General features: G+C 23.8%; 4 protein-coding genes across 4 annotated transcripts; 2 read left to right on the top strand and 2 right to left on the bottom strand.

Moving 5' to 3' along the window:
* Window positions 1-1,817: 1,817 nt before the first annotated feature.
* On the bottom strand, window positions 1,818-3,536 carry PmUG01_13042700 (serine C-palmitoyltransferase, putative; the record flags this gene model as incomplete). Its single annotated transcript, XM_029007420.1, has 1 exon — window positions 1,818-3,536. One exon carries the CDS (start codon window positions 3,534-3,536, stop codon window positions 1,818-1,820), a length of 1,719 nt encoding a protein of 572 aa, XP_028863812.1.
* A 4,578-nt stretch (window positions 3,537-8,114) lies between these two features.
* On the top strand, window positions 8,115-9,290 carry PmUG01_13042600 (dimethyladenosine transferase, putative; the record flags this gene model as incomplete). The annotated part of the gene is made up of 1 exon (XM_029007419.1): window positions 8,115-9,290. One exon carries the CDS (start codon window positions 8,115-8,117, stop codon window positions 9,288-9,290), a length of 1,176 nt encoding a protein of 391 aa, XP_028863811.1.
* Window positions 9,291-10,057: 767 nt separating this feature from the next.
* Window positions 10,058-10,810, bottom strand: PmUG01_13042500 (zinc finger protein, putative; the record flags this gene model as incomplete). The annotated part of the gene is made up of 2 exons (XM_029007418.1): window positions 10,058-10,274; window positions 10,602-10,810. 2 exons carry the CDS (start codon window positions 10,808-10,810, stop codon window positions 10,058-10,060), a joined length of 426 nt encoding a protein of 141 aa, XP_028863810.1.
* Window positions 10,811-12,665: 1,855 nt separating this feature from the next.
* On the top strand, window positions 12,666-14,012 carry PmUG01_13042400 (conserved Plasmodium protein, unknown function; the record flags this gene model as incomplete). The annotated part of the gene is made up of 4 exons (XM_029007417.1): window positions 12,666-12,909; window positions 13,174-13,327; window positions 13,514-13,706; window positions 13,941-14,012. The coding sequence occupies 4 exons, from the start codon at window positions 12,666-12,668 to the stop codon at window positions 14,010-14,012; spliced, it is 663 nt and encodes a 220-aa protein (XP_028863809.1).
* Between the last annotated feature and the right edge of the window lie 668 nt (window positions 14,013-14,680).

Raw genomic sequence — 14,680 nt, 5'->3', positions numbered from 1 at the left:
TTAATTTTTACTGTTTTTTCAAACATGTGTTCATGAATACATGTAACTTCGTTATTTCCCATATGCTCAATCTAAGTAGCCTCCACAATTTGTTAAACGTTATGTTTCAGATGTATATAATATGGACCCGTATGTATGCATATGCTGGCATTGAACATCTCGTATGTAAATTAATCTTTAATATTAAAAACTGCACGCTGGTTTTTATTATGCCAGAATTTGCTTCCTATTATGCTATATCATACGAATAAAAATAAAAATAAAAATAATTTTTATCTTGAGAAATTTTTTCAAAGCTCATTTTCTTTTAAGCTTTTCTTATGATAGATATAATGTTTTACTTCAATCCTTTTGTAATTTTCCACTTCTAAAAAGTGTATTTTGAGAATGATAATAGAATATGCAGTATGCTATATAACATGTAAAGGTGTAATTTGGGCAAATGTATATTTGTATATGCACATGTACATGTAACACTTATATACACACCTTATTGTATTTGCTTGCCAATTTTGTTATATGCTTACATTTTACACGTTATAAGTTAAAATTGGCTTGTCCTTTCAAAAATGTTCTTTTTGTAAAAATAAAAAATAAAACAGAATATATCGGAGGCTATGACAATAATATTTAATGGGGGGTAAAAATTTCGAGGAATACTTTCCCTTAAATGCGAAAAAGAAGTACATAATTCTTTTTGTAAATTATATGTACACGTGTATTTATGTATATATGTATATATGTGTATATATATATAACAAAAAAGAGACAGAGCACTGCTTCCTTTTTAGTTCCAATTTCTTAATTTCATTTAATATACTTGTGAACTATTTTAATTTTTTTTATTTTGTTCATTCGTTCTTTTACATCATGTATTTAAGCATCAAGTACTCACAATTGTGCATATATATATATATATATATATATATATATATATATATATATATATATATTATCAATTATACAGGTACAAATTCTTTATTGTAATCCAATCACAGAGATGTATAAACACGTTAGTTATGTACAATGGTAAGTCGTATATCTAAATGTAACAAGTTATTAGTCATATGAGTTAATAAAAAAAAAAAAGAATATATTAATATGCTACATTTAGAAGAGAAATATATCTTTGAGGAAACGTATGTCTCCTTTTTTCTGCTTCATTGTACATTTCATTGTATTCCTTAATTTATATATTAACACGTTATACTACTGTCCTTATGCAGACATTTTATGTACTTATTTATATACGGGTTCACCTCATGAGTTACCTTGTTTTACGTTCAGGCGAAAATTTTGAATGACACATTTCGTTTTTCCTGTATATCTGTTTTTTTTTTTTTGTTGTTGTGCATTTGCTTTAATTAATGGGGGTATTAAATTAGCGTATTCATCTTTTTTTTGCTGTTATAAATGGTTAAATAAAAAAAAAAAAAAAAAAAAAAAGATACAAAACGTAGTTTATATTTATGAAATCTAATGGGTTACTATAAATTTTATAGGAAATAAGTTTCAAAAAAAATAAAATATAAGTGCAAACAGGTAACAAATACTAATGATAATTTTAACGTGTGATAATGACAAAAAAAAAAAAAAAAATTAAAATAAGATAAAATAAAACTGAATATGATGGAATAACATATTGCAAGCCAACAAAAGGCATATTAACATATGGCAAAGTAATATACGAAAAATGAAAAACATTAAAATGGCGAAAAAAAGCCCTCATTGTGTAAACTGCGTAAAACTATGGTTTTCTAGCCCTACTTTTCATTGTTCAGCTTTATATATATATATTTATATAATCATACCAGTCCCTATATTAGTAATTCTCCTTCAAAAGTTGATGGTTGAACGCTGACTGTTGCACATACCAGGTCACGAATAAAGTCATTCATATATTCTACTGAGTAGGCAGACGTTGCAGTAACTCTAAATCGGGGCAATTTATATGGGCAGGCAGGAAAAGATACGGCTGAAATTAACCAGCTCTTTTTAAACATGAGATTACATATTTTAAATAACCTGTCTGTGTCATTTGGAAAAATAACTGGTATTACACTAGTATTATCATCACCTCCAATAATATATTTATTACTTTCAGGATAATCTTTTGGCCAATACCCCATACCAGATATTAACCCGCTTCTTAAATATTTTGTGTTAAATTTAAGTTTTTCTATTCTCCATGACTGTGAGTCTATTAGTTCAAATGCTTTTAAAGCACCACCTGCACAATAGGCAGGTAAAGGGGCAGAAAAAACATTACCTATACAATGAATATCTAAAAATTCAACTACTTCATCAGAAGCAACTATATATCCTCCTACTGAACCTATTGATTTACTAAACGTTCCAACTATCATATCCACTGAACCAGGCATATTAAAATGCTCTTCTAATCCTCTACCTGTTTTGCCTAATACACCTAAACCATGTGCCTCATCTACAAATAACTTAGCATTGTATTTAATGCATAATTTTTTAAAGGATGGTAAATGAGGTATATCACCATCCATTGAATATACCGATTCTAAGCAAATCCAACAGTTCCTATATTTACTTCTGTATTTTAATAACAACAATTCTAAATGATTATAATCATTATGTTTAAATACATATGCTTTTGCACCACATATTTGTATACCTACCTTTACACATTCATGTGTGCGACTATCATATAAAATTAAATCATACGGAGTTGCTACTGCTGCTATACCTGACATACATGCTAGAAAACCACATACAGCTAAAATAGAATCGTTTCTACCAAAAAATTTTCCTACCTTTTTTTCTAAATCTCTTAATATTTGGCTATTCCCACCCAACATCCTCGGACCATGATTTCCAGTTGACCATTCCATAGCCGCTTTTATTGCGTGTTCTTGTACTAATGGCTCTCTTATAAAATCTAGGTAAGAATAAGAAGACATAGTTCGCACTTTACTATTTTCACATGTAATATACTCATTTTTTACATCTGATACTCTCCACATTAATGTCCATCTATTTAATCGAATCATTTCTCTTTTCGTCTCCAAATAACTACTCATTTCGGTTTCATTTTTTCTAATAGGTAAATTATATTTTTGCTTTAATAATAGGTAAAAAAAATGTCTTTTTGATTCAGCCTTAAGGTTTATCAAAACATAATTCTTATATAATACTATATTTTTTAAAAACTTATTCTTCCCCTCATTCAACAAATTAATAAAACTGCCTTCAACTATAGACTCTTTTATTTTCACACACAATTTATATAAAAATATAATAAACGTATATACTTTACTATTTTTTTTTTTAAATAATTTATTCTCGATATTAGAATTTAAACAAAAAATTGATTGTTGTATTGGTAAAAATTCTCCTAATACCCAAGACAATCTTGGGGACCCTGCTGATGCGTCTTCATTAAATACAGCTAGCACTAAAGCGAACAGTACAATCACTGCTATGAGGTAATTTGCTACATCAAAACTTTTTAAAATTTCTAAACCTAAGAAGTAGTTAAAATCTGTTATCTTATTCAGGTACATTTTCTACTACTTTATTTTTGTACTATTTTTTATTGTATTCTTTCTACGGTATGGGTACCTAATTATTAAACTTTATATTTTGCTTTATATCGACTTACTTTTTCTGTTTTGCTCTATTTTGCTGTTTTTCTTATTTCACTTTATTTTTGTTTATTTTACTATATTTTGCTATATTTTGCTATATTTTGATATATTTTACTATATTTTATTTTATATTATTCTAATCTGTACTGTTACTCTGTCCTATATGTTTTTCCGTTTTGTTTTATTTAATTCTGTTTTATTTAACTTTGTTTTATTCTATTTTATTTTATTTTATTCTATCCTTTTTTTATTTATTTTTACTTATTTTTATTTATTTTTATTTTTTATTTAAATTTACTCTACTTTGTTTTACTTTATCTTTTCACATGAATAAAATAAAGTAAAAATAAAATGATTACTTTACTACTAATACAAAATGGTATAAAAACGTAGTTCTATATAGTAATGCGCTATAACATCATAATAATATGTACATGCAGAAAAAAAATGATTTTTTCTTTTAATTACTTTTTTTTTTTTTTTTTTTTTTTTTTTTTATTTTAGTAGATTATGAATCCATTTACACATTTTGCATAAAAGTAATAATATAACCATATAAGTGTGAAAATAAATTAATAAACAGAACAAATTAAATTTGTAAAAACAAAACAAAAAATAAAAATCTCTGAAAAAAAAATAGTAACTACTGAATTATGGGCATATATAAATATGTGCTCATATTATCAAGATGTTACATAAATTAACAGTTATGTTTTAATGTTTTCCTTTTTTAACAGTATTAAATCAGAATTTTACTGAAACGTACGTGTATGCAATGATTATTTATTTATCATTTAACATAACGCTTGCTGTACAAACAAAGTGGGAAATAATATAGTTAATTAAAACATATAGTCAAAGTGTTATATATATATATATGTGTGTGTTTATATATGTACATATATATTTACCTACATACACGTATTTGTGTTCCTGTGTTTGTATATATTTCCTTTAATTATAAGTGCTTCCTTCATTCAAGCTTATTTACACATATTAATTTATATATATATATTAACTATATCTATATATATTAATTTGTATTAACTTATGTTAATTTGTATTTACATATATTAATTCGCATTTTGTATTTAGATATATTAATTTGTATTAATTTGTGTTTATATGTATTCATGTGTATTTACATGTTTTTATATGTAATTATACGTATTTATATATATTTATGTGTGAAAATAAAGAAATTTGCGTACGCACATATATATATAGATATATAGATATAACATGTTTAAATGCACAAATTGCATAATTTTAAGGCTCCCTATTTTGTCTGTCTTAAGCTTATAATATATATTTAATTGATCTAAAAATTGAAATATTATTGGAACACAACAAATGCAAATGTAAAATTGTTATACGTATATATATATATATATATATATATATATATAACTTATTTTATGGATTATATAAGGGAAAACCCCTTACCTTTATCATATATATTCTCCCATAACTGGAAAAAAGGAATTTATTTTGAATAAAAAAAAGAATTCATAACATAAAAAAAAAAAAAATTGATAGCATAAAAAAAAAAGAATTGATAGCATAAAAAAAAAAAGAATTGATAGCATAAAAAAAAAAAGAATTGATAGAATAAAAAAAAAAAAGAATTGATAGCATAAAAAAAAAAAAAGAATTGATAGCATAAAAATGTGCATGGAGACACGAAAAAATGTATGGCAACAGAAAAAGAGCATGAGAAAACACAAAAAAACGAAAGACAGCATAAAAAAACAAATGACAACATAAAAAAACAAATGACAACATAAAAAAACGAATAACAACATAAAAAATTGAACGCTGACATAAAAAACGCGTAATAAAAAATGGAAAAACATGAAGACATAAAAAAAAATTGAATTAAAATGTTATACATATGTAAATAAAAATATATATGCATATATATATATATATATAAACGAAAGGTGAATGTTTTGCATATATTTTTTAATATTATAATTAAACAATAATTTTGAAAATTCAATTAAACCTTTAATCTTTTTCAAACAACGAAAAAGAAGTTACGAAAATAATGTTCTAGGTTCTCGTATATTTTACACGTGCTTATGAAGTCATAAACAATTTTTTCAAACTCGTAAAATTATTTAATTTTTATGGAAATTTCAAATCTTAAAACGAAAATTTTAAAAAAATATAGGACTTAAAATTTAAGTCTCAAAATATATAATGTGAAGTATTAGTAGTAGAAAAAATAAAACAAATGAAACAAACATGTCGAAAAGTGCATGGATTTGTTTTTATGGTGTATTAAAAAGCCAAGCTCTAAAAATGAGGCTAAAAAAAAGCAGCATAAAATGGAACAAATTAAATTCAAAGCTTTCGTAATAAAATACCAATATATATGTATACATAAATATGTATTTATAAATATGTATTATAAATATGTATATATAAATATGTACATATAAATATGTATTATAAATATGTGTATAAGAATATGTATATATTTATACATTTATATATATATTTAAGTCAAAATTTTTATCGTAATTAAGTAATTCAAAATTTTTAAAAAAGATTAAAGTTCATCAAAAAGTTTGAAGTTCTTATATGTTTACATAAATTAATGTTAAATACTTTTTCATGGAATAACAACCTTAATGGTAAAAACAAATAATAAATAAATGTCATTATAATGACTTAATTATGCGAAATGAAAACAAAAAAAAAATATATATATATATATATATATATATATATATATATTTGTACGTATCAAAAGGGAAAAATGTTGTGTTATAAAAATTATAACGTTATAATATGTTTTCAAAGTACAATTTGAATTCAACTTGCTCTAAACAGGTATCCAAAATTTATATGACCGTATATGTACATGTATATATATGTACACATATACATACGTAGCACTACATAAGTTCCTAATACTGCCTCAAAAAAAAAAATAAAATTTTAAGATTATACTTAAGGCACATCAACTATATTACCCTATTTGGAAAACATTAACTGTTCCTCTTACAACAAAGTTATTACAACGTTATTATAACAGACATACATTATAATGAGAAAAAGTGTATAAAAAAAACTCAACCCAGGGGTTTAAATATAACAAAGCAAGGTGATGTATATGTCTATATGTTATTTATACTTTCCGTTTTTACATAATTTTTTTTTTTTCTTTGGTAAAATTTATTGCGTTTAAAGTTCTATATCAGAGAAAAATATATTTAATCATACTAGTATGAAAATTTTAAAGGATGACAATCTAAGTGGATTGTAAGTTACAGCTTCTCTGTATGAAAAATATGATATCATATTCTCTACTACGCGTTTTTCTTATGTTTTGAAAAAACTTAAATCAACTGAAAATGTTTTCCTTTTTTTTTTTTTCTTTTCCATTCTTTTATTTTTGCTTTTTTCTTTTATTCATGATTTCTTTTTTGTTACCTATATTCTGAAAAAGAAAAATAATTAGAAACAAAAAAATTAAAATATATTTAAGTACATAGAGAAAAGTATTTTATATAGCAAGATGGCATTTAATGATATATTAGTAAGTACACCCCACAAAACGTTCAATACATAAATTTAGGCGCTGTACAATTTTTATACACTCTCCAGATATATATAACCTTTTACGTACATATAATTTTACATAACTGATACTAAACGCATGTATGTTCACAGTGTTATATATTTTATAAATAATAATGAATGTTTTTTTTTCATTAGCTTTAAAAAAGTTGTGTACGATAAATTAGGTATATGACAAAATTGTTAGTATTTATTCAAAGGCGCCGGTATAATGCAACTCTATTATTTTAAAATATTTAACGAATTTAATATATTTATTTAACATGTTCAATGGACTTAACATCTTTAACGAATTTAGCATATTTAACGAATTTAGCATATTTAACGAATTTGGCATATTTAACGAATTTAGCATATTTAACGAATTTAGCATATTTAACGAATTTGGCATATTTAACGAATTTGGCATATTTAACGAATTTAGCATATTTATCGAATTTAGCATATTTATCGAATTTAGCATATTTATCGAATTTAGCATATTTATCGAATTTTTTTATTTGTGCCAGACCTTTTCTCATTACAGTAAAAATAATATTTTCTTCTGAAAATTACGTTTAAATTAAAACGAATATATTTTTTCGAAGAAAAAAAGTATTAACACTGAAAAGTTATTTTTTAACTGCTCCACGGAAGATTTATACATGTATAAACATATATATGTACAAATAAATGGATAAGCCTATTTGAACAGGCGAATTAATTAATACATACATATGTACATATGTACGTAAGTATGTATGTATATATATATATATATATATATGTATAGGAATAAACAGATAAGCTTATATATATACATACGTATGTATACACTTCAAACCTGCTTGAAGAGGCAAGAAGTTTCCTTACAAGGTACAACGTTAGATAATTATTTACAAGCCCTAATATAGAATAAATGATATGTCTTGTAGTAACAACTTTTTCCGTAATTTTTCAAAAATTGTTACAAATTACATCTTAACAATGAGGCAGCATAGAGTGTATCATAACGAAATTAACAAATCCTCAAAAATAGGGAAGCATATAAATAATGGGATTAATAAACAGAGTAATAATAATATTATTAACAGGAGAAATATCAGCACCTCAAAAATAAAAAGCGGTAATAAAATGAATATGATATTATATAAAAAACATGGTCAACATCTTTTAAAAAACCCAGGTATTTTAGATAAAATTATATTTGCAGCAAATATAAAAAGCTCAGATGTAGTACTAGAAATTGGTTGTGGTACGGGTAACTTAACAATTAAATTGTTACCAATAGCTAAAAAAGTAATTACTATAGATATTGATTCCAGAATGATAAATGAAGTTAAAAAAAGATGCCTTTATGAAGGCTATAACAATTTAGAGATATATGAAGGGGATGCTATTAAAACAGTTTTCCCTAAATTTGATATATGTACTGCTAATATTCCATATAAGATATCAAGTCCACTTATTTTTAAATTAATAGCACATAGACCGTTATTTAAATGCGCTGTATTGATGTTTCAAAAGGAATTTGCTGAAAGAATGCTTGCTAACGTAGGCGATAGCAAATATAGTAGACTAACAGTTAATGTAAAACTTTTTTGTAAAGTCATTAAAATATTTAATGTAGATAGAAGTAGCTTTAACCCACCACCAAAAGTGGATAGTATTATTTTGAAACTTATTCCAAAGGAAAATAATTTCCTTGTAAATTTTGATGAGTGGGATAATTTATTAAGAATTTGTTTTAGTAGAAAAAGAAAAACACTGCATGCTATTTTTAAAAGAAATGCAATATTAAATATGTTAGAACATAATTATAAAAATAGCTGTACTTTTAATAAAATTGTTCCAATTAATTACCCTTTTAAAAAATACTGCCTTGATATTTTAAAAGATATAAATATGTGTGAAAAGAGAAGTGTCAATTTAGAAGAAAATGATTTTCTAAAATTGTTACTAGAATTTAATAAAAAAGGGATACACTTTTTCAACATTTCCAGTATTAAGACTAGTGAAATGAGCAATGTTTTTTTCAATGATGAAGAGGGAGAAATGAGCGAAGAAGAAGTAAATGACGACCATATTGACCAAGGGTGAATATGGGAAAATATTCTGCAAACAAAAAAATATATTGATATGATGAACCTTGTTCGCCTAATAAACAGTATCCGTTCGATATATTTTTTATTTGTGTTATATGCATTGGAGAGGCATTTTTTTATATTTAAATGAAATGTGGCTTTCTTATCCTCCGTTGCTTATTCTTGGGTTATCCTGTGATCATCCTCTTTTGACCACTTTTTCATTAAACATTTTTTTTTTTTTTTTTTCTTGTTTTCTTTTAAATAATTTTTTAAGTTAATTTTTAAGCCATTTAAAATGGAATGATAACAAAAAAAAAAAAAAAAAAAAAAGAAAGAAAAAGATATAAAGAACATTATAAAGAATAAAATAAAATAAATGAACACAGTTGATTATGTAATAACGATTCAACGTGCCAAATGATAAAAAAAAAAAAAAAAGTGCAACTAAAGCAAAAAATCTATACAATTAAGGTCTAATTTCAGAAAATTAAAATAAACACAAGCACAGAATAGGAAAACAAAAACAATAACGGAAATAATATTTTTGAGTAATTTTTTTTTTTTCTTTTTAAATTTGATTTGGTAAAAATTTTACAGACAATACGGGTTAAATTCGTTATTTCAAAAAGCACGCTATTTTTCGTATGTTGGGAAAATTCGTTTTTTTCCCTTTTAACTAATCCATTATTTCCTATCTTTCCTTTTTCTCTTTGGACAGATCCCATTATTTCCTGTCTTTCCCTTTTTTCTCGTTTCTTTTATTGATTATCCTTCCCTGTCTCACCACATATCTAACATTTTATATTTACAACATGAAGACTCATCATGAATTTTCTTGCAATTTAACGAACAGTAATATCTAATGTATGAAATTGGTTTATGCTCATAGCATTTTAAGCATTTATATTTTCCTTCAAAACCACAAACAATACAAAATTTCCTTCGAGTTAAGGAGCTACTTCCACCGCTAACCTTCGTCCAACAGTAACTTTTTATTCTACGCAAATGAGAGGAAAATAAATGAGTGCAAAAAAAAAAAAAAAAATGAACGATTAATAACAAAAAAGAAAATAATTTTAATTAAAATAAATGAACACTCTGAGCGAAGATATAGCATAACTGAATCTTCCTTTTTTTCAATAAATACAATTTGTATAGAAATAAAACATGTATGTAGAATGTATGTATAAATCTGTAGTTTAAATGTACACATGAGGATCAGCATATTTTCTTTTATCGTTTATACAACAATGAAAATTTTTTTTCTAGTTGAATGTAGACCTCTTTTTTTTTTTTTTTTTTATTCTTTTCTTTCTTTTCTTACTTAGAAGCGTCGGCCTCATCTTGAGCTAGAATCAAGTTTATATCAAGCTTCTCTCTTTGTTTAAATTTACCCAAAGAAGACGCGTTTCTATTTAAATTAACATTGATGTTAGTTATTTCAATATCATCATCATCTTCGCTATCTGATCCCTTTTTTCTTTTCCTCTTTTTTACATTTTTTGCATTTTTATCAAGTCTCTTTCTCCCCATTAAAAATAATAAAAGAAAAATGAACTATGCAATTTTGCTATCTACACTTAAATATAAAACTCGTACATATATATAAATATATCAACATGTATATATAATATATGTATACATATATATTATAGTAAAACAGCTTTAGGTTATATTATTATTCTTGAATTAAAAATTAAATATTAAAACCAAATAAAAAAAAAAAAAAAAAATGAGAAGACGAAAACGAAAATGAAGAAGGAAAAAATTAACTAATGAATATGAGAACCAAACAACAAAAAAAAAAAAAAAAAAAAAAAATTACTGAAATTATATGGGGGATTAAAGAAAATATGTATACTATAATTCCAGTGAATCGGAAGCGGAATAATAAAGGAAAAAAAAAGAAAAAATACAATAAAATGTAATAATATGAAATAATTAATATTAGTTAAGCATAAAGTAATAATTACACTATGTATTGAGAACAAAAATATAATAAAAAAAAAAAAAAAAAAAAATTATAGTTCAGCTTTAGTTTTTTTCATTTGGAGGGAAAAAATAAAACGTAAATTCTATTTTTAATTTTTGCTATTTTTTAGCACCGCTTATGCAAAAAAGGAAAAATAAAATTGATTTAGCGGGCTGTAGAAATAACACATTACACCTTAAATTAAATGCTAAGGAAATTAAAAAAAAAAAATAAAAATGCATAAAAACATATATGTATACATATATAAATATATACATACATATGCACATGTATGTATAAAGATATGACTCTTATATATATATATATATATGTATATATATCAAATGGGTACCCAGTAAAACAAATATTTTTATAATTTGAAATTTTTTCATTTTCTTTAGTCATTCTGATTAATACTTTAAGTCTTCTCTATTTAATATTGCCAAATATGATTGTCATAGACCTTCTTTTTCGCTTTTTAGTTAATCTGCGTAATTTTTTTTTTTTTTTTGTCATTTTTGCCTTTACATTTTAAAATCTTCAATATCTTCTATTTTATAATTTAAAGTTATTTTTATGAATGTTCTTGAATTTTTAGAGTATTATTTTCAGTTATTACACAAAAGGAGAACTTGTGTGTATATGGACATTATGTTAATGAATAACTGTAAGGCTTAGTATGTAAGAAAATTAGAATAAATTAAAGCAATGTAAAATAAGGCAAAGCGAAGGGATAATAGAGTTACGTGGAGCTCTTTAATTGTTCAGGATGCAATATTAACTTGAATATAGAAATACATTTAAAACGAAATAATAAAATAAGTAAACTAATAAATAACTTAATAAATGAACTAATAAATGAACAAATAAAAAAAAAAAAAAATTAAATATAGTTATAAATAAATACATACACAATTAATAGTTTTGTGGTACAGTTAAAAATGGTCCATCTTAAGTTTAGTTTTATGGAAAAATTGCTCCTTTTCTTTTTCTTTTTTTTTTTTTTAGTGACTCATTAATAAACCTTGAAAAATAAAAATGAAATTGATAAAATTTGACTGATATTATTGTGAAATTTTTTTTTTTTTTTTTTTTTATGTCTTTTGCCATGTTCATTTCCCTTTTTCTTCCTTTTCCTTCTTAATTTTTTATGCTCGCTTTTCGATATTTAATGTTACTCCCCATCTCACTGTCCTTTTAAACATTTTTTATGAGAGGAATAATAAAATTACTATTACAAATAATGAGTAATAAGAACTTATCTTCTATATGAATAACTGCAAAATAGGAGCAATAGAAAGCAAAAAAAAAAAAAAAAAAAAAAAAAAAAACAAAAAAACAAAAAAAAAAAAAAAAAAAAAAACTAAAAAAAACTAAAACTAAAGGAAAAGGAAAAGTTCCCACTGAAAGTGTAAAATGGACTTTCAAAGGATAGCAACATATTGTTTCATCTTTTCCTATTTAATTTTCTGTCATATAACATGGAATGGATGTTATAACATTTATTCTAGTTCTGAAGATGAAGTGTATAATTTGTTATATTATAGAAAGAGAGAACATAAACCTGTTAAATTAGAAATAAGAAATAAAATAAAATTAGACGACGTAAAAAAAGTTTATGTGAAGAAAACCCCATGCCCTGTCTTACCAAGACCAATTAGTATCATTTTAAAAACACAAAACGAAATGATATATATATATATATATATATTTAAAAGTTACGCATTCATAATATATGATAAAATAAAAAAAAAAAAAAAAAAAATTGTTACTAAAAATAAATTACACCTTTGAAGACTTCTTTCTTTCTTTTTTTTCTTAAAGGACAACTACAATATAGAATTTTTTTTAATCTCTTTTTTTTTTTTCTTATTATCCTTCCAAGTATTCTTTTGCTTTTTTTTTTTTTTTTTAAATCTTGTAGGATCAATATTCCATCTAAACTGGTTCAGAAAGTCATCTGACCTAGTGCCTATAAGTATACAGTTATATTCTATGTTTGATGAAAAAAATAATTTCTTAGGATTTGTTCTTTTATCCTCTGCAATTTTTACTATAATAGAGTGGATATATATAGCGTAAGTACGATTGAGAAAAAAAGAAAAAATAAATAAAATAAAAAAATAAATATAAATGAATAAAAAATAATATAAAATAATATAAAAAAACGGAATAAATTACACCGCGGTAGTTACATAATACTTTGAACTGTCTACGTTTCGACCTATTTAATATCTTGTTTTTTTTTTTTTTTTTTAACATAGCTATTTAGCATTTGTATTATTATGGGATGGAATTATTAAACCAATATTTAAAATTCTATATTTAGTTATTTCATTATACTTAATAATGAAGTTTACAGTAGTATTTCTGCCGTATACGAAGTCCTATATATCTGAAGAAAATTACAAATATGTATCGTCCTTTATCTTTTATTTTTATAATTTAATTACCAAGGTAAAATACGAGAAGTCTAATTTTTTTAGTATATGAAAACGCGCTTTTTTTTTTTTTTTTTAATTACTGCTATTATTGTGCGTAGACTGCTTAACCACATACATATGTGCCTACACGTATGTATATATATATATATATATATATATATTTATATTGAGAAAGAGGGTAGCATCAGTGGAAATATATCCCATTTGTTAAATTAAAGAAAACAAAATTTTCTTTCTCCGATTTTAGATATCGAAGGAATTGGGACAATTAATGAACAGAGTTATTCAAGAAAATGCAACTTTAAATAAGGAACTATAAATCAAAATAAAAGAAAAAGAAAATGAAAACTTCTTTGACCATTCATCATTTGAAAATAAAATTGTTTTCATTATGTTATCTCAAAAAATTAGACAATTTTATTATGCATTTTAAGATTTTATAAAAATATTTGACACTTTTATTTAGTAATATTTTACTCCATTTTAATTTTTAAAAAAGACATTTAAATTTTAGAAAATTTTTTTTTTTTTTTTTTTTTTTTTTTTTTTTTGTAACTTGAAATTTTTTGTTTTATATTTATAACTTTTTAAGTGATATTCAATTCATTTTTAATTATTCTTTTTAATTTTTTCACTCTCCTTTTTTTCCTCATATAAAATACTCTTATGGACAGCATTTTAATATATACCTATATATATATATGCCCGGCACTAAAGCACGAATATATCTCTATGTATGTACACACATCTGCTAGTTGAAAAATATTCTCTCTAATTATCATTGCGCATAGCTCACTTTCATTGAAAATTAGTAATTTTTAAATGAAAACAACATTTATATTTTTATTTTAAAATGAAAAAAAGGTAAGACAATACATATCCACAGTTTATGGGTTAATACGTAAGGTTGTTCTATAGATGGCAAAAGGATAAATTATAGTGCCCCTTAATTCGGTATAAAATCATTAAATGCAACAAGATAGAATA

This window comes from Plasmodium malariae, assembly GCF_900090045.1.
Source record: "Plasmodium malariae genome assembly, chromosome: 13".
NCBI lineage: Eukaryota > Apicomplexa > Aconoidasida > Haemosporida > Plasmodiidae > Plasmodium > Plasmodium malariae.
The sequence above is the reverse complement of the archived record's forward strand: the minus strand, read 5'-3'. Positions and strand labels throughout refer to the sequence as shown.